Source organism: Hippocampus zosterae, chromosome 12, assembly GCF_025434085.1.
Source record: "Hippocampus zosterae strain Florida chromosome 12, ASM2543408v3, whole genome shotgun sequence".
Taxonomy (NCBI): Eukaryota; Metazoa; Chordata; class Actinopteri; order Syngnathiformes; family Syngnathidae; genus Hippocampus; species Hippocampus zosterae.
In genome coordinates this window covers 14,585,384-14,612,772 of record NC_067462.1, presented here as the reverse complement: position 1 = coordinate 14,612,772, position 27,389 = coordinate 14,585,384, and the positions used below count along the sequence as shown (strand labels likewise).

Below are 27,389 nucleotides of genomic sequence, written 5' to 3'. Positions count from 1 at the left end.
TCTTTTGTCCCTGATAAAGTAGCCTTATGGGTATTGTTACTGTTGTTTTATGGTTCCCGTGGCCTAAATGCACAATCGTCTTCTCATGTAAAGTTTCTGTTTTTTCTGTTGAAATGTGCTCCAAGTTGCAGAATACCTGGGGTTTCTAGAGGACCACCCATGGAGCGTGGACCGCACTTTGAGAAATTAAAAAGTGATGGTGGTGAATTATTTCACGTCTGGCATGGTATTGCAAAACCCAATATCAGTTATGTAATTCTTGTACTGCATTTGGAGGTGTTTGATGTGTCCTGCTGCTGACACAATGCCCCTTGGGTGGGATCCTCGCTCGCTCTTGGCAGTAAGGCCTGGAAACACGGGGTTGGGTGCTCCAGCCAGAAAAAGAACAGAGGTTGTAAGAATGAGCATTGTTCTGGATCGGAGATCCGTTTGGCTCATCTTCAGTCGCACCACTGTACCTCACCCAAGTATGAGGCTTGAGGTTATGTTTTGATTGCTCTGAGTTAGGATGACACTTAAATACAGACTGTTTTTTGTGAAACTTTTGACGATTGGGTCATGGGCCAAGGAAAAAAAGTGCCCTGATAAATATTAATTATAGACTCGATAAAATTAATTCAGGGATTTGTTCCTACATACATTATACATGTTTGAAGACAAGTAGAGCTCTTCGTCGGCCCTTATCCTACATGTTGTAGATGTTCCCCTCCCAACAAATCAGATTCAAATGATCAGCTCCTCAGCAAGCTCTGCAGAAGCTTGACAGCTATATATGTATACACACACACACACACACACACACTAGAAGAAATTACTCTGCTCAGCTTGGAGTGGAAAAGACTTCACGTGGCTATTCAGTGAGAAGAAGGGAGGGGGAGGTGTTTTTTTTAAAGGCTGTGCCACGTTGAGCCTGAACAGCACAAGCTATTCCAAAAAGATGTGAAATAGCTCCAGTTGCACTTTTTATTTTGAAGTTATCATCACGAATTTGTAAGCAATTCCCATACAACTAATTTGAAAAAAAAACTGTTCAAATTCTAAAGAGATGTGAAGATGAAGAAAGGGAGGAGGGGAAAAACAATGGAAAGAATATCACAAGACATGTTTGCACATTTGGTGAGCAGATGTTGGTCAAGGCTATCATTAAGTTGCTGTGCTTGTTATCATAAGAATTTGGTAGAATTTTGTGCAAATAGTTTACTTAAGTAAAAACAGGGCCAGCTGTCACATCATAAAATGATCATAACTTTTCCCAACTCAGTGACCCTTTGACAGCCATGACCCTAAACAATTTTGTTTGGGGGGGGGGGGCTGTGGATGCCACCATTTTGGATTCTCAGGTTCCACCTATGCACGCCCTTGATCCAAACCCCTTCATTGTGTCAAACTAAAGCCGAATTGTTTATAGTTGGATATGTCTGCTCTCCCACTATGAGTAAATTATGTCATAATAGAATTTATGACATTTTTTCAGGGAACAAACTGTTCACACTGTTTAGCATATGTGCAAATCCATCTGTACAATTTCTATGCCTATTGTTGTCATTAGCGTATTCGTCTTTTTGATCTCAGATAAAATGAAAGCACGCCATTAATCTGACTGAAGGTGAAAAGAAACATTCCCCAAGGGGGGTGCCCATTCAAGAAAAACAGATTCTCTCACACACACACTCTCACACACACACACACACACACACACACACACACACACACACACACACACACATATAAACTTAAATGAATTAAACAAAATGAAAAAACATGTTAGAGGATTATGCCGACATCATGTGATTCCCCCCCCCCTAGGACTAAAATGCCAAAGAGCCCTTAGTTGTCATGATCACATTCTGTCAGTGTCTGTTGTTCCTGTTTTTGTTTTTTTTAAAATAACTGTTTTTTTTGTTAGATCAACTTTCCTGAGTATACATTTGTAGGGTCCGATTCCAAATGCCTGGCACTGGTATTTATTCTCTCAAAACATCCTTCAATGTGGAACATGGATATTTCTGCATGTGAATGAATGCATGTGAAATTATACGGACAAATACTGTATATTTGTCCGTATAATACCTCCTCCATCTCTACTTTTATAGAAAAACAAAAAACACCCCCGAGCACTTACACTTAAAGAAACAGAACAGGATGGAGTTGAAACTGAATGCAGAAAGTAACAAAAGCTCTGCCTTTGAAATTACACTTCACGCAACATACTGAGGATAATAACTCATCTGAGAGAGTTTGCATTACGGAAACATTGAAAATCTTGCACATTTCAAGCTATTCAATTTCATAAAACGTGAAGGGCATCAAACATAATGGGAGAAATTGCCTACTAATTCTAAACAACAACTTAGACAAGACTTAGATCTGTTACGTTCGGTATGCTTGGATAATATTTCTGCTAGTCTGCTATGCACTCCTTTGTGAGACTGTCGCTGCGCTATCGCCTGATCCCTTACATATCAGTGTGTTTTGGTGCGTGAGCGCACATCAAGGTGTGAAACACCATCACTCCTTGGATGCCAAGCAGTGCAGCAGTGAGTGAAAGCCCATTATCGGGGCCAAAAAGTCCAGCCTCATCGTTCCAGACTGCTGAACCATAATGAGCTTCTCGCAGCGGCCATGTTGTCTGACCAAATAAATCACTCGCAAAGCCATCACGTGCAACTGCCGCCCGAGCCTCTATTCACATCTCTATTACTGTAGACCTGCTCCCCATGTGCAACTGCACCTTTTGGACCATTCAACCCTGACATCTGGATTCAGGTAATTACACTCCCATACAGTGTAATAAACATACAGGGCCCTATAGCAAAATACCATGCATCTCACCCAGTGACTGTCCCAGGAAGCCTAGTAAAAAATAAAGGCAGCAACACATTAGTTCATTCACCATTTTCAACGTCATTTATTTTATTCTATTCAAGCTCATGAGCCGAACCCAGCGGATTTTGGCTCCCGATTTAGTCAAAGAACTGAAAGACAGACAACCACTCAGGCTGTCACTGAGTGGGAAATCAGCTCACGTTGCCTGCGCCGAACCGCTGGGCAGTCAGTGACTACATAATGCGTGTGGTTACAGAAGCATGCTTGTGTTTGCGTCACATTTTGCACAGTGCTATGTTAGTTTTGACTGCAATGTGTGCGGCTAATGATAATTATGTGGAATCAACTAAATATGAATATAAATATAGCAATATACATCTACTGGACTCTTATAGGTAACCCTTCATATGATGCTTGTTGACCAATTGTTTTTCGCCTGCTCCAAGCGCTCTGTTGAAGTAAGAATTTCAAGTTTTCACTGCTGCAAAGTGGCAAGACCATGGAGTTTATGTTTTGTTGTTTTTATGATATATTTTTTAATTGAGATAATATTTAATTGTTTGATTCAGGGCAGATTGGTGGATGACTGGCTAGCACCTCACCCCACAGTGCTGACGTCATGGGTTTGAATCTGGGCTCCGGTCTTCAGTTCAGGGTGAACCCTGCCTCTCGTCCAAAGACAGCTAGGATGTGCTCCAGCACTCGCGCAAACCAAGTGAGGACAAGCGGATCAGATAGGAATGATTGAATGTTTGTTTCCTTTCTATTCTTAGACAGCGAGAATCATCTAATCTATTTGCAAAGTGCTGTGGCTATCGGCATGAACCAAAAAGCAGCTAGCTGAATAAAAACTATTTCAGATTTCTTAGAGAAATGTATTTTCTGATTTGGCAGTCGAACCATTCCCCAAAGCCCAGTGCACAATGGGCAATGCAGCCGAAAGCGATGGAAATTGACAATTTTGAAAATGTCAGTCCACTTGTGACAACGTCGAACTGGTCCTGGTAGCAGTAATTTGGATAGGTCGTCAAATTATTGTTACGCAACCCAATGAATAAGACGCTGCTCTCATTGAATTGAATGGACCTGACAATGTGCTCGAAAATATTTGTACCACAAATTATTTCATCTAATCTATTTCATCCATTGGTACATGTGAGATTGTAACTATGGTTAAGTATTGTTGTAAAACCCAACATGTACGGTACCACGTGTACATGTGTGTTGTATAGACTGTATTTTTATGTCTTGGTGGCAGAACGTCAGCAGCTGTTTCTGAACCGGCTTGAACCTGGAAATGAAGATGATGATGGTCATGATTATTGTTATTATTATTATTATTATTATTGTTTTATCTGTGTGATAGCTTCTGTGCATTTTTGGGGCTCTAATTTGCAGCATCGCCACATCAATGCAAAAGTGATTGCTATTTTGAATCACTGCAAAAACTGTGGCTGAGACTTGACTCTTGTGAAATCTCCTGGCGAAATCATGCACACTGAAAATGTGCAGTAGAGGCTGCCACAGGTCCTGCCCCAATCAATTGGCACCTGTTGTCATGGTCAAACAACAGAGGCCAGGCTAATCCAGACTGTTCTGGAATGAGTACTGCAGGGATGGGCAACTTAAATGATGGCGTGACTGTTTTTTCACGCTACCGGGAAGCCACATAGGACCACACACTTCCGGAACCAAATGTATGACAAAAATACCAGTTTAAATATGGACAAAATATGTGCCACCCGCAAATAGTGAAACTCTGCATTTGTCTGATACTCAGTAAAATCCATTGGGGGAAAAAAAGAATTTTTTGTAAATCCAAAGATTTCTTCATCGAACGCTGATAAATCAGTTGCTCATCCCTGCAAAAAGTACTGTTCTAGCTCTTTTTGACAACTTTAGTGAATCATTTGCTTGTGTTGCATATGTTTGTGTACGCACCATTACAATTTTTTTCATTGTGTGTGGCACAGACCCAGTCATGGCACTCGCAGCGAGGCCCAAAGAATTTCCCTGGATCTGACGCCTGGCACACGCACACACCGCAGTCGCACTTGCCCCTCCCGCTGCAGATGTTGCCATCGGGTGTCCGGCAGCGACGCAGGGAAGACTCAGTGGAGAGTCGACACACGCCAGCCACCTGGCTAATAAACAACAAAGAAGACCAAAAGTTATCTTTTATAATTTTCCAAGAGAAGAAAGGAATTTAGCTTTGTGAAATACTGCACTGCCCCACCCAAAAAAATGGGTATATGGGAATACTGTACATCCAATGCTATTTGCACAAAAGTCAGTTTTGTAAACCACTTAAGCCCACTTTGCGAAGGTTTGTGAGTTTTGCGAAGGTAGCGTATGTTGAATTTGCTTCAAGGCTCATTCTAGGTTGCATTTGCAAATGGTTTTAATGGTGGCAAACTGTTTTTCTTGTAGCAACGACATTTGAAAATTTTCAATCTTTGTTTGCAACAAGAAAAACTCTTTGCAATATATCCATGCATCCATTTTTCGATCCGCTTATCCTCACAAGGGTCACAGATTGTGCTGGAGCCTAACCCAGTTGTCTTTGGGCAGTAGGAGGGGAAAATCTGAACTGTTTGTCAGCCAATCGCAGGGTACACAGAGACCAACAACCATCCACGCTCACACTCACACCTCGGGCCAATTTTAGAGTGTTTAATCAGCCTGCCGTGCATGTTTTTGGAATGTGGGAGGAAACCGGAGTATCCGGAGAAAACCCACGCAGGCCCGGGGAGAACATGCAGACTCCACACAGGGAGGCCGGAGCAGGAATTGAACCCGGTACCTCTGGCCTGTGAGGTCGACACGGTAACCACTGGACCACCGGGCCACCCTTTTTGTAATATATGTAGCATTTACAGTACTTTGAACATGTTTTATATTTCATTGCACTTAAGAAAAACTGTTTGCCACCATTCAAGCAGTTTGTGACTGTCTGGAGACCCTTTGCGACCTTCAACGAATCCCTGTTGGCAAATCGACATTCACTACGGTTGCAAACACCTGTAAACCTTCGCTTCTCAGTGGGATGCTAGTTTAACACTGCCAATGTGTAGTGGTCAGCGGCATGTATCCTGTGACAGCTGCACAAGTCAGTTATGCAAACCACTGTACTGCCAGTATTACAGGGTTGAGATGTATCCTACACCAAATGCACAAGTCACCTACGTGAACTACTGAACTGCCAGTGATAAAGAATTGCGGTCAGGGGAATGTACGCCACAGCAGTATCGCAAGTCAGCTATATGAAACACTGCACTGCCAATGGCCCGGGTTTAAGGTCATGGGAGTCTCATTAACATCAGTTGCATACGTCAGTTATGTGAACCACAACAATACCAGCAACCAGATGTTGAGGTCATGTAATTCCTTACAACAACAGCCAGAATAATAATAAAAACCACGTGGACCAGTACACTACCAATGACCTGGAATTAAGTTAATAGGAATTTATCGCAAACCAGGTGCAGAAGTCAACCATATGAATAACTACACGACCAGTAAGGCAGGGTTGGGGTCATGCAAAGCTTTCCCTCACCAGCCACATAAATGTCAGCCAAATGAATCACTATTCTTGCAATAACCAGGGGTGGAGGACACAGATCTTGAGAACTCCATGTCACTTGCATGGAAGCCAATGAGAATGTGACGGAAGTCAATTGTCCTGCAGAAGTAAGACGTACAAAGCCACTATACAGCAAGTGGTCTTGGTTTGGAGTCATGGAAATCTATCCATTGCTAAGAGCATGCAAGTCGGCAGTTTGGACCATGAAGCTACCAATGACCTGAGGTTTAGATCAAAGGTCTCAATTTGTTCTACACTAAACTCCCACAAGCATGCATTTGTAGACATTGGTTTAGAAGGACTGAAAAGGTCAGTCCCAAAACTGTTGCCACTACATTAAAGAACACAGTTATCCCAAATGTCTTGTTGAGATGCTGAATTAAGATTCTGGGCAAAATACCATTTGACTGATGAATTAATCTGCTTTTCTTTTTAAGTAGCTCACCTTTGGATGTCCCATGCATCCAACATTGTAAATAACAGGCTTTTGTTCTCCTTCAGTTGCCAAGACTATACCTCCATCCACTTCACTTTTGTTTTTAGCAGTGCAGGACCTTCATTAATGAATGACTCACACCCACTTTAGCACTCATATTGTTATACTTGTTTTTTGTTTTGGTTTGTTTTTTTCATAGTGGAAAAATCAATTGAGAGCTGCTGCTGCTTCCCGCATCTAATACGTGTGTGTGTGTGGGTTTACCAATAAATACAACATCATGGACAACAAAACACCTAGATGATTGTCCCTCAAATCGGGAAATATTTCATTCAGCTGAGAATAAACATTAGGTACAGTTTTACAATCCTAATGAGCTTAATCACAGGAACACTGTAACAGTATGTACCGTTTGAAAATGACAAAGTAAAAAAGGAAAACTGTACTTAAATAATAATTAAATTAAAAAATATTGTGCACAAAAGAATTTGTGCACAAAAAATTACGTGAATGAATGTTCAATCAGCAAGAGATTGAATATAAATGCATTGAACTTAAAAGTTAAATACAACTGAACTGTACCCAAATCTACAGTACTGGATTATAAAAGTTTCATCCACTGTAATATTATACACAGATTGAACATTTAATTCAGTGATTCTTTTGCATATAACTAAAGGATTCATATACTGATAATACCACACTTTGGGAATCGCTGTACTCCAAAGTACAGCACCAATAGCAATCATGTTGTTAAAGTAATACTTCTCTGAGAGTGTCTATCAAAATTGAGCATTATTGTAAGAAGAATCTGTGGCATTAGATGGCAAATATAACTAATTAGGAGCCAATGAAAAATTTACATTTTTACAAACAATGACACAAAAAATAATGTTAATTGCAGTTATAGTCTAGTATGCGGATGCAAAATTATTGCATTATTTAATATAGATTATAAATAACATAAAACATAGTTTTGATTACCATGGTGCGACACGGTGGTCGACTGTTAGAGCGATTGTGGGCCACGGCCCTTCCTGTGTGGACTTTGCATGTTCTCCGCGTGCCTGTGTGAGTTTTCTCCGGGTACTCTGGTCCCCTCCCATATCTCAAAAACATTGATCACTTTAAATTGTCCTTAGGTGTGATTATGAGTGTGACTGGTTGCTGTTCGTCTCTGTGTACCCTGTGATTGGCTGGCAACCGGTTCAGGGTGTCCCTCGTCTACTGCCCGAAGTCACCTGTGCTAGTTTCCAGCATACCCGCGACCCTTGTGAGGATTAAGCAGTTCAGAGAATGAATGGATGATTGTTTGCATTTTATTTTTTTAAGTACCTTGCATGCATTTAACTCAAACATTTGGAACAAAATATTAAATTATTTCTCCACCAAAAATCAACAAATAAAATGACTATGTGTTCAACTAAAATTGTTGTCATTGTTTTTATTAAATGTAAAAATACAACAGAAGTTGATAAAGGAATATGTTTTCATTTAAATAAATGGGGAAAAAAATCAAAACTCACTCCACAGAATCCAATTCAACAGATCTAATCATGTATTAATATGGATGTATACTTTCAAACTGAAGTGTGTTGTTTTGGAAAGGTAATAACAGCATAGTTGCAAACAAAGACTTAGGTATCCACATTTTAAAGTAGGACTGAAAAGTTTAAAAACAAACTAAAACAGTGCAAAAAAGCATCTTTGCACACTTTTCAACATTTCTACACTGCATGTTGCATTGTCTTTGTCAGCAAATTCTGCACCTTCTTTCCCCTCAGGGACCTCAATTCATCCCAATATAAACATGACAAAACATATCTTTGCATGCGCAGTATGAAGTTATGCCAAAACTCACCTCACAGACTGTAACAATGTGTCCTCCACGTTTGAGAGCAGAATTAGAATCAGAGGCACTAGCACGGGTTGCACCCAAACTTCAGTGTGCATGTTGAAATCGCACAGTTAACCTGAAGCTGAAGTAACTTGAAGGAATTTTCCCACTCTCCTTTCTCTGACAGTTGCAGGAAGAAGAAGAAAAAAGGAGGGGAAGAGAAAACCAAAGGTGGAGAGAAAAAGCAGCAGGCTGGCCCAATCTCTTCCCCTACAAGTGCCTTTCATTAGTTGTGACTCTGAGGCGCAGTCCTGGCCAAGAGTTCTACAGGGGAAAACTGCCAAAATGAAATGTTCACTCACCAGTTTCTGAATATAATGAGAAGCAGACTGTTTTTATTTTTTTTGTTTCACTTTTTCCCTCTTCTTTCTTTTTTCCAGATGATCCTTTTCATGGACTCAGGACTAGCCCGCAGAATTTGTTTCATTTGGAAGAAAATATAGAAGGCACAAAAACGCTTTGTGAGACGATGGAGGAAGTCAAATATCCAAAATGCGGTACGAGGTGTAAGGTTTTTGAAACCAGCTAAAAACACCTGCCTCAAATGTTGTATATTGTTTCGGAGGTTGAATAGTCATTATACAAGAAGTTACATGAGACTTTAGCAAATCTCAAAGCTCAGTCAAATTGTGCAGTATTTGCTCTTTTTAGATTTTTGATGCCACTGTGGAATGTTATCAGAGATGGCATGATGATTTTATTATTTATTTTTTTAAACAAATACTGTAGTAATTAAAAAAAAACAACATAACAAAAAAAAAACAGAATCAAGCTGTGTTTTGATATCAACAGCCTTACCGGTAACTTTTAAAAATTATTTTGCTTTCATTTTTTTTTCATTGTTTTTATGACCTGTATGACATTTAATAATGTTGAAATGTTACTTAAAAAGGTGCCAAGACAGTTGATTAAAGATTGCATTATTTCATATGAGATTTTTTTGGTCTTTTTTTAGGTTTGTTTTTGTTACTGTCTGTTTTTTGGTTTATTTTGGTATACAGTAAATGTACAGTACATTTTGCTCATCTGTTTCAGTCAAGTCAAGTTTGTAATTTATATTTATGGTAACATTGATATTCTTGACTTTAACGTAATTTACAGAAAACATTTGAAATGTTTCATTTGTATCAAAGGGGGCCGCCCGGTATTCCAGTGGTTAGCACGTCAACTTCACAGTGCAGAGGTGCCGGGTTCAATTCCAACTCCGGCCTCCCTGTGTGGAGTTTGCATGTTCTCCCCGGGCCTGCGTGGGTTTTCTCCGGGTAATCCGGTTTCCTCCCACATTCCAAAAACATGCGTGGCAGGCTGATTGAACACGCTAGAATTGTCCCTAGGTGTGAATGTGAGCGTGGATGGTTGTTTGTCTCTGTGTGCACTGTGATTGGCTAGTAACCGTTTCAGGGTGTTCCCCAGCCTACTGCCCGAAGACAGTTGGGATAGGCTCCAGCGTCCTCCCCCCATTAGATTGTGATTTTTGCACTGTCTTTGAAACTTACAGTGAAATTTTCCCAACAACCGTCACTGCTTGGCAGACATGCCCACCTCCTGAGGGAGGTTCTGGACTATATTCAAAACTTTGCCACCATCATCAAGTCAGTGGCAACCCAGCGGACACCCAGTACTTCCTCACTGAGGTCATCAACTGCTCCAACCCATCCCCAAGCTCCAATCAGGGTGAGAGCATCTCATCCGATACTGCTTCGTCTTCTCATCGGGTAACCCAACATTCCATCACCCCGAATATTACAGATTCCCTCTGAACTGTTCCTTGGTTTTCCAACAGCAACCTTGTGTATATTAGATGCTCGCACCAAGTTTTTCTTATTAACTTGGTTCAGAGAAGACCAGGGAGGTGGGCCTATTCCTTGGGTGAATAAAAGTCAGAGACATTAAAATCGTTTTTCTTTCTCTTCTGAGATGCTTAGTCTTGATCAGTCAAATGGCTTTCAGTCAGCTGCCGACTATGCGACTGAACTCAGGATTCTAGCTTTTGAGAACGGATGGAACGAAACTGGACAAATGACAGCTTTTGTTTGCAGACTGTCTGAAGTGCTCCAACATCAGGTGTTGATTTGGGATGAAACCGAGTCTCTTCGAGCAGTTAATCTCCTGAGTGATTCAGATTGACATTCTCATCAGAGACTGCCGGCGGAACGCCAAAACCTGCTCGCCCTTCTTCCAATCACGCCACTGTTAGCCCTACACCAACGCCGAGATGCTTGCTATCCCTGGGAAAGAACCAATGTAACTAAGTCAGCAGAACCTGCCTCTCCCAGGAGGAATATGACTGGAGGATTGCGCAGGATCTTTGCATGATGTGTGGAAATCGGGAGCATTACAGTGCCCACTCCTATAGAAAAAAGTCCTTGTGCGACCAGAAAAGCCACTCTTCTCTGGACTCACCGCGACCAGTAAGTGCCATTGAGGAAACCCCTTTAGATACTCTGACAGTCTTCCTGTTTCAGTGACACATGACCCGCGGTTGCTACTCGTCCGGAGAAAACCCATGGGGAGAACATGCAAACTCCACACAGAAAGGCCAGAGCCTCTGTGACGTGCTAATCAATTGTCCACCGTGACATCCAACTTTAGGTGTTATCTTTCTTTTTTCTATTTAGGGGGGATGGGGGGGGGGGCTGAACTCCAAAAATACGAGTAATTCTGAATGGGAGCAGGAAAGGAGTGAATCTCATTTTCACTATGGGACAGCAGGATTATTAATTTTTTTTTTACTATGGTGTGGAACTGGGAATTTTTTTTTTCTATGGGAGGGGGATGGAACGGGAGTGAAAGTCCACTCCCGTATCGCTCTCTACTCTGTGCTTGCCTTTACTTTGCCTGTTACTCAAAATGTATTTCAAGCATTTTTTTAAAATCTGCATTATGACAAATTAAAAAATATATACTTTGGTTCAACTTACAAATATGGTTTATATTAAGGAATAAAATAATGTTAAGATGAAATGTTTTTTTTTTAAATGTAATTCATCCAATGTAATTAATTTACATTTGGGAAGCAAAAAATAATATCATTGCTTTGGCTCAGGGCGGCCCGGTAGTCCAGTGGTTAGCACGTCGGCTTCACAGTGCAGAGGTACCGGGTTCGATTCCAGCTCCGGCCTCCCTGTGTGGAGTTTGCATGTTCTCCCCGGGCCTGCGTGGGTTTTCTCCGGGTGCTCCGGTTTCCTCCCACATTCCAAAAATATGCATGGCAGGCTGATCGAACACTCTAAATTGTCCCTAGGTGTGAGTGTGAGTGCGAATGGTTGTTCGTCTCTGTGTGCCCTGCAATTGGCTGGCAACCGATTCAGGGTGTCCCCCGCCTACTGCCCGGAGACAGCTGGGATAGGCTCCAGCACCCCCCGCGACCCTAGTGAGGATCAAGCGGTTAGGAAGATGAATGAATGAATGAATGCTTTGGCTCAGTAAATAACATTACTTGAAAGTAAAAATTTCAAGTTCCACTAATTGAATAGATATATTTTTTAATCAAGTAAAGCTTGGATATTGACTTGGGGATTACTTCTTTTTTTTAAACGTTCAATCCCTGTTTTCTGTAAATTTCCCCAGTGTGGGACGAATAAAGGATATCTTATCTTATCTTGTCTTTTTTTCAGTGTGGATTACGTCTCCACTAAAATGTTATACAGTATCCCGCGATTTAGAAGAAAAAAAAAACATTGAGGCTGACCACATCGTCACCCTCCTGAAATACAGATACAGAAAGAAAATATCGTTGCTTAACATACATAATAATAATCATAATATGTTTCATTGAAAGTTGCCTCAAGCGTGTGGAGTGTTACCATGGAGACGGCGGAGCGCCACTCTTGTTGCTGCTGCTGATGAGATTGTCGGCTGGGCGCACGCGCGCACACACACGTCTCCCACGTGAGCCCCATTTACGTATACACACTTACACGCACGCACGCACGCACACACACAGGCACACAGGCGAACCGGATGAAAACAGCTGATGCCACGTACGGGATGAGACACGGTCGATGAGGGGGGGAAAACGCTGCCGTAAGTCATTTATCGTTTGTTCAAATATGAAATTGAATATTATTTTATCGTTCACCCAGTGCTGCCTTTACGTTTGCATTTGGATCGTGTGGAAATTGCCACCTGCTAGCTTGTTGTGCACCGGAAGTGGGGAGATATGTAGCATCCTTCATAGTAGGCCTCACGTGTATTTGCTAACGTGCAATTTGACATGATTGTCAGACGTTATGGCAGGGTAGTTAAGTACACTGGTCGATCCTTTATTTGATATTCATCCTGTGCTCGGCTTGTTTTCAAGGCAATGTAGCGCTTTAGCGCTAATGCGTTTCCATAGTAACCTTGGCTGTCTTGGTGTCATTCATCTCGGTATGGGTGCACATTTCCGAATTGGAATCCATGATTGTGTGGAGCTTTTTGCCAGTAACCTTGTAGGGCAGCTTTGTGGATTTTGAACAATGGACTTACACTACATAACCGAAATGTATTCATTTGTGTTTAGTAGATTGCTCCGGACCCAGATGGGCCGTTGCTCCATTGCCTATTATTTGTTTTGCGTTTGTTTACGTTCTTGTGGACAAGTGGTGTAGGGTTGGAGTTGATTTTTAATTCACTTTGAGTTGCATGTTCAAGTATGCAAAGTGCTGTATGAATTAAGTTTGACTCACTGGATATGTGGTGGTATGATTTCGAGTCATAACTCAATTTTACTTATTGAGGTTTTGGGTTTGGCAAAACCTTACAACATTTGAAAAGTTGTCCTTGATGTTTATGATGTTGTGCCCCGAAACGTGGCTGGGCTCGGCAGTCAGGTCGCACAAAGCAACCATCGATGGGTGAGGAAATGGGGGGTTGTGATGCACAGAGCCTGCCCGGATATTAGGAAAAATTAAGTATTTCCAGGATTAAGTCGCCCTACTGCATGCATTCAAATAATAAGTTATAAAATGCCTTGTTTGAGAGACGTCAGGAAGGCCGATCAAGTAAGAGAGGGGCTGACGGACTATTTTCAGAGTGCTAACAGCAATTAACCTTCCAATTTCTGTGTGAAGAAGCCTTGTGTGTGAAAGTCAATGCTAATTTCTTGGTAGCAATTGAATGGGAAATTACATTGTCTTTAGCATGAGCGATAGCGATGTTTTAAAAACGGAGGATGTTTTGCATTTAAATAGACAATACGTGTAATTTTCCCCAGTGTGGGACAAATAAAGGATATCTTATCTTAATTCTTTTTGTGGTGTGTTTAGTTTTGCAGTAATCGCCAATTGGGTGTTATAATTTTTTTTCTTCTTTTTTTTTCTACATTCTTCCCTACAAATTTTGCTGCTGCAGATTGTGAATTTCTCCATTGTGAGACAATAAAGGGTTTCTTATCTTATTTTATTAAGCAGCTGAAAGAACGCTACATGTTTGCTCTGCAAAGCAAGCGTTGCATTGGGGGTGCTTTCACATTGGCTGGAACTTGTAAACGCACTGCGCCGTTCTGCACATTAATTGTTGGTCTTTGATTGTAACATTTTAAACATCATGAGAAGCCAAAATCGAAATCCTGATTAAATAGCAATTATTTGTCCAGCCTTAGCTGGAGATGACTTTTGCATCTCTGTGAAATAATTTTGGCCCAATGACTCTTGACAGAATGTTTTTGACTCACTCATATTGGAGGGTTTTCTAGCATGAACCTCCGATTTACCAAGAGCTCAAATTGATGGCTGGATTCTCACCCACAGCATTTTCTGGAAGACAGTGGAATTCACTGTCCCATTAATCACAGCAAGTGGCCCAGGTCCCCGATTTGTTTGCAAAGTAAATCCAGACCGTGATGGTCTGTTTGACTGTTGGCATGATGTTCTTTTTTTTATTATTAATCAAATGCTGTTTTACTCATATTCAGGATGTAATGGGTCACCAACTTCCAAAAAACGTCTTGTCAGCTTGTAAAATATTTCTCCTGTTTTCGTGCTCATTAAGATGTTTCTTGGCAAGTGTCAGTCAATCCTTTGGTTCTTTGATTTTTGGCCGTTGTCATTTTTTGCCCACTCTTTTTTTTCATTTTTGTAAGCACTAATCATTGAGTTTCAGTGAGGCTGGGAGTAACTTTGTTTGGCTGACCACTCCTTGGGAAGGTTAACAACCATTCCCAGTTTCCTCCATTTGTGGATAATGACTGACAGTGGCCTCTCCGTGAACCTTACCGTGGTGGAGGGGTTTGTGTGTCCCAATGATCCTAGGAGCTAAGTTGTCTGGGGCTTTATGCCCCTGGCATGGTCACCCATGGCAAACAGGTCCTAGGTGAGGGACCAGACAAAGCACAGCTCACAAAGCCCCTTATGGAAAACAAAATCAATGGTCTTCAGTTTCCCTTGCCCGGACGCGGGTCACCGGGGCCCCCCTCTGGAGCCAGGCCTGGAGGTGGGGCTCGTTGGCGAGCGCCTGGTGGCCGGGCCTACACCCATGGGGCCCGGCCGGGCTCAGCCCGAAGAGGCAACGTGGGTCCCCCTTCTCATGGTCTCACCACCCGTGGGAGGGGTCAAAGGGGTCGGGTGCAATGCGAGCTGGGCGGCAGCCAAAGGCGGGGACCCTGGCGGTCCGATCCTCGGCTGCAGAAGCTAGCTCTTGGGACATGGAATGTCACCTCTCTGGCAGGGAAGGAGCCCGAACTGGTGTGTGAGGCAGAGAAGTTCCGACTGGATATAGTCGGACTTGCCTCCACACACAGCCTGGGTTCTGGTACCAGTCCTCTCGAGAGGGGTTGGACTCTCTTTCACTCTGGAGTTGCTCACGGTGAGAGGCGCAGAGCAGGTGTGGGCATACTTATTGCCCCCCGGCTTAGTGCCTGTACATTGGGGTTCACACCGGTGGACGAGAGGGTTGCATCCCTCCGCCTGCGGGTGGGGGGACGGGTCCTGACTGTTGTTTGTGCATATGCACCAAACAGCAGCTCAGCATACCCACCCTTTTTGGAGTCCTTGGAGGGTGTGCTGGACAGTACTCCTGCTGGGGACTCCCTTGTTCTACTGGGGGACTTCAATGCTCACGTGGGCAATGACAGTGGGACCTGGAGCGGCGTGATTGGGAGGAACGGCCCCCCCCCGATCAGAACTCGAGTGGTGTTTTGTTATTGGACTTCTGTGCTCGTCACGGATTGTCCATAACGAACACCTTGTTCAAACATAAGGGTGTCCACATGTGCACTTGGCACCAGGACACCCTAGGCCGTAGTTCGATGATCGACCTTGTGGTCGTGTCATCGGATTTGCGGCCGCATGTTCTGGACACTCGGGTGAAGAGAGGGGCGGAGCTGTCAACTGATCACCACCTGGTGGTGAGTAGGCTCCGATGGTGGGGGAAGATGCCGGTCCGTCCTGGCAGACCCAAACGTATTGTGAGGGTTTGTTGGGAGCGTCTGGCGGAATCCCCTGTCAGAAGGAGTTTCAACTCCCACCTCCGACAGAGCTTTTCCCATGTTCCGGGGGAGACAGGGGACATTGAGTCCGAGTGGACCATGTTCCGTGCCTCTATTGTTGAGGCGGCCAATCTGAGTTGTGGCCGTAAGGTGGTTGGTGCCTGTCGTGGCGGCAACCCTCGTACTCGCTGGTGGACACCAGCAGTAAGGGATGCCGTCAAGCTGAAGAAGGAGTCCTATCGAGCCTTTATGGCCTGTGGGACCCCAGAGGCATCTGACGGGTATCGACTGGCCAAGCGGAACGCAGCTTTGGTGGTCGCCGAGGCAAAAACCCGAGCATGGGAAGAGTTCGGTGAGGCCATGGAAGCCGACTTCCGGACGGCTTCGAGGAAGTTCTGGTCCACCATCCGACGTCTCAGGAGGGGGAAGCAGTGCACCACTATACTGTGTACAGTGGGGATGGGGCGCTGCTGACTTCGACTCGGGACGTTGTGAACCGGTGGGCAGAGTACTTCGAAGACCTCCTCAACTCCACCAACACGCCTTCCTTGGAGGAAGCAGAGCCCGGGGACTCTGAGGTGGGCTCTCCTATCTCTGTGGTTGAAGTCACCGATGTGGTTAAAAAGCTCCTCGGTGGCAAGGCCCCAGGGGTGGATGAGATCCGCCCGGAGTTCCTCAAGGTTCTGGATGTTGTGGGGCTGTCCTGGTTGACACGCCTCTGCAACATCGCGTGGTCAACGGGGAGAGTGCCTCTGGATTGGCAGACCGGGGTGGTAGTCCCTCTTTTTAAAAAGGGGGACCGGAGGGTGTGTTCCAACTACAGAGGGATCACACTCCTCAGCCTCCCTGGTAAGGTCTATTCAGGGGTGCTGGAGAGGAGGGTCCGTCAGGAAGTCGAGCCTCAGATTGAGGAGGAGCAGTGTGGTTTTCGTCCCGGCCGTGGAACAGTGGACCAGCTCTACACCCTTAGCAGGGTTCTCGAGGGTATGTGGGAATTCGCCCAACCAGTCTACATGTGTTTTGTGGACTTGGAGAAGGCGTTTGACCGTGTCCCTCGGGGAGTTCTGTGGGGGGTGCTTCGTGGGTATGGGGTACCGAACCCCCTGATACGGGCTGTTCGGTCACTATACCACCGATGTCAGGGTTTGGTTCGCATTGCCGGCAGTAAGTCGGAATCGTTCCCAGTGAGGGTAGGACTCCGCCAAGGCTGCCCTTTGTCACCGATTCTGTTCATAACGTTCATGGACAGAATCTCTAGGCGCAGCCGAAGCGTTGAGGGGGTCCGTTTTGGTGGCCTCAGTATTGCATCCCTGCTTTTTGCAGATGATGTGGTGCTGTTGGCTCCTTCAAACAGGGCTCTCCAACTCTCACTGGAGCGTTTCGCAGCCGAGTGTGAAGCGGTTGGGATGAAAATCAGCACCTCTAAATCTGAAACCATGGTCCTCAGTCGGAAAAGGGTGGAGTGCCCCCTCTGGGTCGGGGGGGAGATCTTGCCCCAAGTGGAGGAGTTTAAGTATCTTGGGGTCTTGTTCACGAGTGAGGGCAGGAGGGAGCGAGAGATCGACAGGCGGATCGGTGCAGCGTCTGCTGTGATGCGGACGTTGTATCGGTCTGTCGTGGTGAAGAAGGAGCTGAGCCAAAGGGCGAAGCTCTCAATTTACCGGTCGATCTACGTTCCAACCCTCATCTATGGTCACGAGCTATGGGTCATGACCGAAAGAACGAGATCCCGGATACAAGCGGCCGAAATGAGTTTTCTCCGCAGGGTGTCCGGGCACTCCCTTAGAGATAAGGTGAGAAGCTCGGTCATCCGGGAGGGGCTCCGAGTCGAGCTGCTTCTCCTCCACATCGAGAGGAGCCAGATGAGGTGGCTTGGGCATCTGATTCGGATGCCTCCTGAACGCCTCCTTGGTGAGGTGTTCCGGGCATGTCCCACCGGGAGGAGACCCCGAGGAAGACCCAGGACACGCTGGAGAGACTATGTCACCCAGCTGGCCTGGGAACGCCTCGGGATCCCCCAGGGAGAGCTGGAAGAAGTAGCTAGGGAGAGGGAAGTCTGGGCTTCCCTGCTAAAGCTGTTGCCCCCGCGACCCGGCCCCGGATAAGCGGTAGAAGATGGATGGATGGACTGACCGTGGTTCACTCTAGTTTGATGCCTTGGAAATGACTTTGTAGCCTTTTCCAGATTGATAGATTACAATCACTTCAAACAATCTTATTTGTTTTTGATTTGTACTGCACCGATGCATTTCCTTTTGAAGTCCTTTTGGCTTTGATTTCTTGATTCAACAAAGTTGGCGCTAATCAGGCCTGGATGTAACCGGTGAAATGAAACTCTGCTTTTCAAAAACCATTATTAATTGCAGTGAACTGATTTAACAAGGGGAGATATTGACTTATTTCAAAAATATTGTTTGTTCCTCTTTTGAAATAAAATCCTCGTTTGATCCCTATCACATTGAGCAGCCTGAGCAGAGTATACCACTTTTCTCTTTTTTTTCATCAAATGTATGGAAGGTGCACCAAAAATAGAGCAGCTTTTATGTAAACTTTGGTTGGACAGTTCAAGATTTGTGCACATGTACTTTCTAGTGTTTGTCGTTATGTGCAGTTGCACACGTTGAGAAATAAACCCTACACACACTTCAAGACTTAGAATCAATGTGATTGCATCTTGCCTGCATGGAACATGTCCTCTCTCCCGCAAATGGAAAATTAATTGCAGTTCTCACCACCGGTCCTCCCACATACAGTAATAGCAGCCAGGCCCTGTGATTTTCTTGTCACTCTTTCTCACATCTCTATATGTTAAGTGCAGTAATCACATGCTTCAATTGTTTCTAAATGTGAGTGTGGTTTAAATACAAAGACAAACAAGGGTCATCTTTCACTTTCCAGTCATCATGTTCAGATTTGTTTTTGCCTTTTTTTGTGACTCTCGGTTGATAAATTGTCAAGAGTGCACTGAGCAGCCAAAACAGAGATGCGTAGACTATGTCACAATAAGTTGCCTTTCGGATTTTATGGTTATTGTCACACTCTTTCCTCTTCGCAATCCCTGGCAACTTTCTTTTGTTGAATCACAAAAACATTGAAAACAAAACACTGCACACGTGTGCAGTTCATCCTTTAGATACATTTTGAACTCAACCAAGATTCGCTCAGATTTGTCCAACTTTTGAGAAATAATTTTCTGAAATTGTGGTCATTTTCCAAATTGTTCGACTTTTGATTTAAAACATTCAAATTTAGAGGTTCGGCTGTGAAAGCAATCATAGTTACTTCATTGTCTCCCTAACTGCAGGATCTAACATCATCTAGGGCTGGACAAATTCATTGAAATTTAATCATGATTTCAATTTCGGCTATTCTAGACGTTATAATCGAAGAAAAATGATATCTGTGTAAAATGGTGCGGTGTATTTCAATGTCCCTACATTGTGAAAGTACCCTGAATTTACCATGTTACTTGCATAGCAAGTGTGTGACCTTATGTGTTATTCTTCCCTTACTGAGCATGCTTTAAACTGTTTAACGACATCCTATTTGGAGTGTACTTGAAAAGTAAACACACAACTAAAAGAATTACACGCGTTGTATTTTTCAAGACAGGACGTGTTTCATATTCAAAGAATTGCCAGTGCTAATGCTAAAGTCAATGTAAAACCCATATTGACATACTCATGGGAAATTAGCTTCGACTTCTGGGAGTGATGTTTCTTCAAATAAATATTCACACACAGACGCAGTGGGAACACATGCATACAGCTATTATTGCCAATCTCTAAAAACGTGTTACAGTAATGCCTCGTTTATCGTGGGGGTTACGTTCCAAAAAGAACCAGTGATAAGTGAAATCCTTGAAGTAGGATTTATAAAATAATAAAAAAATGTGAGAGGGATGACATTTCAAATGTGTTGTATGTTTCACAGATAGCACATTTGACAATAAGGTATTGTTTTGTGTTTTTTGTTATTGTAAAGTGTCCTTGGGTGTCTTGAAAGGCGCTTATAAATAAAATGTATTATTATTTATTATTACTTGACTAGCTGGTTCGCCGCCCTCCGGGCAGCTCATCAGCTAGTTCCTGCGGAAGGCTGGTAAGGTGGTGGTTCGCCGCCCTCCGGGCGGCTCATCAGCTAGTTCCTGCGGAAGGCTGGTAAGGTGGGCCTTCGGCCCACAAAAGTGTTGTTGCTTGTTTCAACTTTTTGTTCATCTTCATTGCTTATCGCGAAAATAAAAAGATGTTTAGCTCTACTAAATAACAATTTTATTGCAATGCTTGTGGGTAGACAACATTTTTTCGCTAAGATGCCCGCGCGATCGTAGTGAGCCACTGCCTGAGCGGCGCAGTGGCGGCGCGGTGAAGTAGGTACGTTTTGAAAAGGGACAGACGGAAGGACAGACCGCGCGCGGGACGACGCGCAATATATATATAGATAGTCAGCTATTATACAATACTGAACTATGTATACAATGCAGAGGTGATTGCTCTAAGACTGCAAGGGAACCTCAGCTTCCCCTAAAATGTCAAAAAGTAAGTGATCAAATATAAGGGTGTACGTACAATTGTGTGGACATGTCATTGACTAAATATGTGCTACAATGCACTCAACTTTTGTTCCGAATCAGCTTCTTATTACTGGTTACGACGTGACTCTCTTCTCATTCATTCCCGCAGCTTCACTGTGCTTTAACCCTGGTGAACCCAAGAACCCTTTTCTTCTTTGGAAAATGATGAATTATACATGAAATGAACACCAAAATATATCTCTTTCAAATTTTTAATGCTTTAATCCTAATTTATGATTAGGGCCAAATTTGACCCATTGGGATTTAAGGGTACCATTTGAGTAGCAGAATTTATAGGGGCCAAATTTGACCCCACGGGTTCTCCAGGGACGCAGTGTGGACGCTGAGCGTCGGCCGCGCGGACGCTGGGCGTCTCGAGATTTCAGTGTAAATTGTCCCAATGCATTGAAACGAGACCAGTCATTGGATAAATGCTGGTTTTGTCCCGCCCATTGGACGCTCAGCGTCTCTGGGAGTCTATGGACAGTGGGTGTTTATTGGCTGGCCAGGAAGCTCAGCTTTTCTGCATGATGATTGGATGATCTGTCTGAGGCTGAATCTCATTTTGATTGACAGCAAAATAAGCCAATCACCGATCTTACGGTAAAGGCAACCTTTTCATTTTTTTGAAAAGGAACGGAGAGTAGAATTCACGTATCAATAAACGGACACATTTTATGATGTAGGTCGAAATTGAGCAGCATCCGCTACTGATACAATGAAACCAAAGACCAAAAATTTGCAAAGGTAAATTTGGCAAGCTGTACAGAGATGAGGTCTGCAGACTGTTGGTCAGTCCCTTAGCCAATCAGGATGCAGAACACAATTCACTCTTTAAAAAAAAAAAAAGCATTAAATAAAGTGCACAAAAAGAATCCGTGAAACAGCAAAGCCGCGGAAAGTGAACCGCTTTAGAGCGAGGGATTACTGTATATTAATAGTGCTCAGACATTCCTCTTCTACTTTTCTTATATCATCGTAAGTGTGCATGCATGCACCGCCCCACACTGGAGGAACAGCTGATATTTATTTTTATTTGTTGTTTTTATTGCTATTATTTTATTAGATTCTTATTTTGCTTGGTTACAAATGTGTGTTGTGGTTGTTCTTTCAAGTTGTATTTAAAGTGACATCTTCAAGGATTTAAGGAATTATCATTGTTGTGACAACACTCATTTCCACATGATATGGCACGGAATACGATATCTGATGTCCCAGGATAGCTCAGTAAATCCCCAGACTTCTGAAAATAAAAAAAGTATAACAGCAAAATAACATGAAATAAAAGAGATATAAACAATTAGGGAGATGCTTATTCACAGGTTGAATGTGTGCAAAGATGCAATGCGGCAAAGGTGTGGCTGCAACGGATTGGAAATGGAATGCCTTTCACAGCATAGATACAAGTTCATTTTGTACTTGACAAAAAGAATGGCATGTTTAAGAATAACATGTTTAAGCCCCCTTCTCTGTCCATTTTTACAACTCTCTATTCTTTGGCTTTCGACCCAACATGAGACTTTTGTTTTCTGGTGTCTACTGTTAAATGGGTTGATATCGTTCATTTGTGTCCACATTTACTGTTTCCACAGTCTTTCTAATTGTGTTATTGTTATGTGTAAAGTGCTTCGTTACAACTGCAGCTGTTGTGAAATGCTCCTTATGAATAAATTTGGATTTATTGTGTTTGTACTTGCAGGGATGAATGGGCATGAGGCAATGATGGTAGTTTTGAGGAGTTGAATTTTGGTCGTTGATTTAAATAAAAAATAATCTAAGTGAATAAATAATAATCTTTTTAATTGGGATTTCACTATCAATCAGATTAATTGTGATGATTATTTTTTCCATAATGACCCAGATATAAATATTACGGCCCAAGGCCACCATGTGACCGTGTCAGATTCTCACGTGCATTTTGGCCACTGAGTCTACACGCTTCATTCACTACTTCATCTAAGGAGAGGACTACTGCATACTCGCAAGTACATTTCAACTTATTCGCAAATAAGTTCGAAAGTACTTGTAAGCTAAATGCAAGAAACGTAGCATTTTCCCATAACCCCGCAAGGTTTTTTTTCCCATAATGCCACAGGCTTTTGACTTCTGTTTTTACAGTTTCGGGGCATCACACTGCAATGGAATTTCATGATTTTGTGTTTTTTAATGACCATGGCTCAAACTGTTTGAAACGCAGTATAACCTCCCACTCCGTTTTTGTACCGTTGTGTCCACCACTGACTGCTGCCACAGCAAATCAAGGCCCTGAGGAAACTTCTGCATTTTGCATCTTTGCTCTTTCCGGTTGATCCCTCCACCTCTCCGTGCCCTGGGGATGAACGCACCAATGAGGAGCCTCACAGTGAGTAACTGTGCCTTTTTGTTCACACTGTCTTCCTCCTCCACACTCGGTCACCCATTCACAGGTCGTGTCGCATATATGCCTTCATGTCAGATGTGGTGGGCATTCCTGTCTCTCTGAGCGTAATGTAGATGTTGGTTTAGTCTAAATGTTTGCCATATAAGCCATGATGTTGACTAACTGTTGTGTGTTATTTGCAGGGTATGCCTGATCGCATGTTATGTGCAGTGCTGGAGCAATTTCAGCTTTACTTTTCCCTTTGGTATGTGCGCTTTGTCTCCATTCAGAGTGTCATTTCTTCTTCTTCTGTTCATATGCTCACACCGCCTGTACATACTCTTTTCACTTTGCGCAGTGGATTTAAAAAATCACCACAACTTTTTCTATCCACTGTACACACACACACACACACACACACACAAGCTCACTCTCACTCATTTATACGTTTGGATGATGATCATCCGTGATCTCGTCACATGGTAAGCTGCTGGACATGTTCCAGTGTGAATACACTTGTCCCATGTCTCATGTGTGCTTTGTCGTGTAACATGATAGCATCACGCATCAAGTGTTGAACATGTTTAGAAAGACAACTCTGTTCTGGCAGTTCAAGTCCGGGTATTTTTTCTTCTGTGATTTTTCTGAATCACCGCATTTCCTCAAATAGTGGTGTCTCCGCTTGTAGACACCAGGCCCCCAACAGACCTGTTCCCTGTGAAGAGCCAAAAACGTATGGTGCTGCTAGGTGGCTGAGTCCATCTAAAAAAACGCCAACCTTAAATTCTCAATTAGGTTTTCAGTACTAAACTGTACTAAATAATTGACTCATCCTGAATAGACTCCTCCTTTTTTCCTTTTATCAGACTTATGTGAAATTTCAAATGATCAAGAAAAGAGTTTAGCGGACTTCCCGTGTGACAGCGATAACTACATTAGATTAGATTGTGTACTGAAATGTAACAATCAGGTAACACTTGAATCAATGTTGATTTCATGGGGACTAAAATGTTATCATCTTTTTTTCACAACTGACATGTCTCCAAGCTGAACTAAATATTATTTAATAATTTTTAGAACTTAATTAAGGTTGCCCTGAACTTGACGTAATGCTGTCCGGACTTGAATGCAAACACAGAATGTTGTGGCTTCCCTGTTGTAGCTTTGGTCACTATGTGGTCTACTTGCTCTATTTGTCAGATCCACTCTTTGTATAGCACGGCAAGCCCAAGCATGCTTAAGAGGAAACAAAGTTCCAGGGTCGAGACCCAGCCCATGACCGACTTTGGGCCTGATGAGACCCTAGCAGACAGCGCAGACATCTTCTGGATCAACAAGCCAGTAGGTGCACTTTGATCAATTTGTCTGTCATGAAACGCTCTATTTTCTGTGGCCCTGGCTGAGGTCCCTTCAGAAATACTGTAATTATAAACTGTGCAGGCAATGTTTCAATGACAAAAAAAAAGCTTAACTATCATACAAGTGTATCAAGGAATTTGTCACTCTATCACCCAGCTAAATAAAACTGCAATACAATAAAAATTCCACGATATAATGTATTTTGGTTACTTTGCTGTCTTGATTTCCCTTTTAAATACACAACTCCCCAAAGAGATGAAAGTATGCCAACTCTCTCACAACTTCTTGTAGTGGGTGCACACCCTGCTGAGAGCCTGCGCCATCATCAGCGTCATCTCGGTGTGCATGAACACACCCAAGACATTTGAGCACTACCCGCCCCTGCAGTATGTGACATTCACGCTCGACACGCTGCTCATGTTCCTCTACACGGCTGAGATGATCGCCAAGATGCACATCAGGGGAATTATCAAGGTAGCGACCAGCACTACAACATTAATTTAACGTGACGAACAGGTGAATTTTATTTAAATTTAACTTTAGTTGTAAAGTTACCAAATCAAGTATTTATTCAGATATATAATCATAATAACTGCATATAATAAATTATTATTATTCCGAGTTTAGACCAGCTAACTTTGTTCACAACTAAATGTTATTTATACTGGTAGACATTTTGGAAGTGTTCAAATGAAAATGAAGACAATGTTTGCCTTAGGCCCCAAATGATTAGCTACTACCCTGGGCTGCGCAAGCGACTCCCCAAACCCGGCTGCCATGCCCTAAGTGTGATTAGCGGCTCGTGTATTGATAAAGAAGTCTGATGGTAGCTGTGAAAACTAATGTGAATTGTTCAACACATTGATCATTGACACTTCACACGTACGCTGCGTTCATATGCTTCTGTTCGGCGGAAAGAGAGGCTCACACACGATTGGTTCGGAGGGGCCAATCTGGGCCTCTGCGCTCCCCACCTCCCAAGTCTCAATGTGACTCATCCACTTGTGAAATCTTGTGACATCATTCTGCACACTGCGCTAGTGTCCGGTAGATTTTTGACACGTCGCTCAGTGTGCGGTGGCCATAAAACCCGAGCCTACTGAGGACTAGCGGAAAATGGATGTATCAATGGGAGTATTCAGTAAAAAGTAATACATTTTAGTGGGAGCCAGATAAGGTTAAACAGAAGGAACAGCTGACTGCTATAATAAGTGAGGACAGCTAAGTTGGCATGTTAATCATAATAAAAAAGGAGGCAGGTGAGGACACAGTGTAATTTACCATTGGTTGAAAACAACATTGCAGCCTAACTAAATATTTTTTTCATTCTAATAAAAAAAAAATCATAATTGTCTTTAAAAGTTGATTTAATGTGACCCCAATGATTCACTTTAAATTATGACATTTATACTGGAATATGTGAGTGCATGAACAAAAAAGTCAATTTTCTGATTTTGTTTGTTATGGTGTTTATCTAACACTGCTATTTTGCAGTCTTTCTTCCTCATATTCTCCTTCTGAACCCAATGTCCCCTTGACATTTCACTTTGTTTATACCTCGGGGCTTTTGTCATTTTCCTTGGCTTATCGTGTCGAAAACAGGTTGCTTCTCATTTTCCCCACATGGGTGGAATGCTGAACATCTGAAGATTTACTCATATAGGAGTAGGACCATATCTACCTGTTGACACATTCTTATGTTTATTTTTGGCTCTGTGGGTGAGTCAAAAAAAGGATTGGTATTAGGATTTGGTTTAGAGAAACCTGTGTGTGTGTGTATCATATAAAATAGATATTTGGTTTATAGCATATTGTATTTTTTTTCTCCAAAACCGTGCCAGAGAAGCAAATATAATGCTGTACGAATGATATATATTTCCCTTGACACTCATCAATGTGCAGCGTTCCTGTAATTGACCTTTTTATGGATGTTGTTCAACGTCACATGGCTGACATTGTCTTGTTCTTCTTTAAAGCAACTATTTTCAATCTGCATGGCAACACATTTCCACAGGAAAGGGCATTGGTGCCATCTAAAAGAAAAATAAGCACATTTCAGATGTTTGATAAGTACAATGTACAGTATATTAAATAGTTCCTTGCGAGTTCTGTTTGAGGCACACCAAAAGTTTTTACTTTTCAAAGGCAAGGAGATAACTCCAACAGCCAACATCGCAGTGTCTCTGAACTGGGATAAGGTCTAAGCATTGTCAAACACTGAACAAAACAAGAGGTAGAGAAAATAAATGGATGTAGTCATTACCATTACCTTTTGTTTGAATCTGGTGAATGTGTGGGCTTAGCCCTGCTTTAACAGAACTGTTCTTTAATTACTTTTTTTTCACGATTACATCTCTGTGTGTTTGTTGATGATAACCTGTTGATGCTTGATGAGCTGGGTTTTAATTCCTGACAAGCTCCTGGCTGCTCTTTATAAGAGAGGTTTTATCGTGTATGTCTGTGTGTGTGTGTGTGTGTGCCTGAGTTACAAAGGAAAGCCGTGGGCTGATTCTCATCATTAAAAGTGTTACATTGTTGTTTCTGTAGTGTTAACTGTTGATTTGTTCCTTTGCCATTTCCTCCTGCTCTCTACACAGGGGGATAACTCGTATGTGAAAGATCGCTGGTGCATGTTTGATGGATTCATGGTGTTTTTCATCTGGGTGTCCCTGGTGTTGCAGGTATATTGCGACATTTACTATTTTTACTGCCCTTGTATTTTGTCACTGCCTCAAATTTGCTGAGAGAGCATTACTTAAGGCACGTTACTGTTTCAAGCATCCGCTGCTCTTTGTTTTGAGGTGTTTGAGATAGCGGAGCTTGTGGATCAGATGTCTCCATGGGGGATGCTGAGAATCCCCAGAGCGCTCATTATGATACGAGCCTTCAGGATCTACTTCCGCTTTGAGCTTCCCCGCTCCCGCATCACGAATATTCTTAAGTACAAC

General features: G+C 42.9%; 2 protein-coding genes across 3 annotated transcripts in view; one reads left to right on the top strand and one right to left on the bottom strand.

Moving 5' to 3' along the window:
• The window catches only part of itgbl1 (integrin, beta-like 1), a 38,018-nt gene extending 29,042 nt beyond the window's left edge, over positions 1-8,976 (bottom strand). Inside the window, exons 1-2 of the mRNA XM_052082491.1 lie at positions 8,707-8,976; positions 4,768-4,970 (exon numbers count right to left, since the gene is read on the bottom strand). Coding sequence (XP_051938451.1) covers positions 4,768-4,970; positions 8,707-8,798 — 295 coding nt within the window. The 5' untranslated portion in view covers positions 8,799-8,976. The remainder of the gene's footprint in view (positions 1-4,767; positions 4,971-8,706) is intronic.
• A 3,627-nt stretch (positions 8,977-12,603) lies between these two features.
• Positions 12,604-27,389, top strand: part of nalcn (sodium leak channel, non-selective) — a 66,861-nt gene continuing 52,075 nt past the window's right edge. Inside the window, exons 1-7 of one of the 2 annotated variants that reach the window (XM_052082458.1) lie at positions 12,654-12,768; positions 22,977-23,085; positions 23,286-23,347; positions 24,283-24,423; positions 24,733-24,915; positions 27,039-27,122; positions 27,243-27,382. In XM_052082458.1, coding sequence (XP_051938418.1) covers positions 23,306-23,347; positions 24,283-24,423; positions 24,733-24,915; positions 27,039-27,122; positions 27,243-27,382 — 590 coding nt within the window. In that variant the 5' untranslated portion in view covers positions 12,654-12,768; positions 22,977-23,085; positions 23,286-23,305. Of the gene's footprint in view, positions 12,769-22,976; positions 23,086-23,285; positions 23,348-24,282; positions 24,424-24,732; positions 24,916-27,038; positions 27,123-27,242; positions 27,383-27,389 lie in introns of both variants that reach the window. The other variant, XM_052082459.1, reaches the window with a different exon arrangement.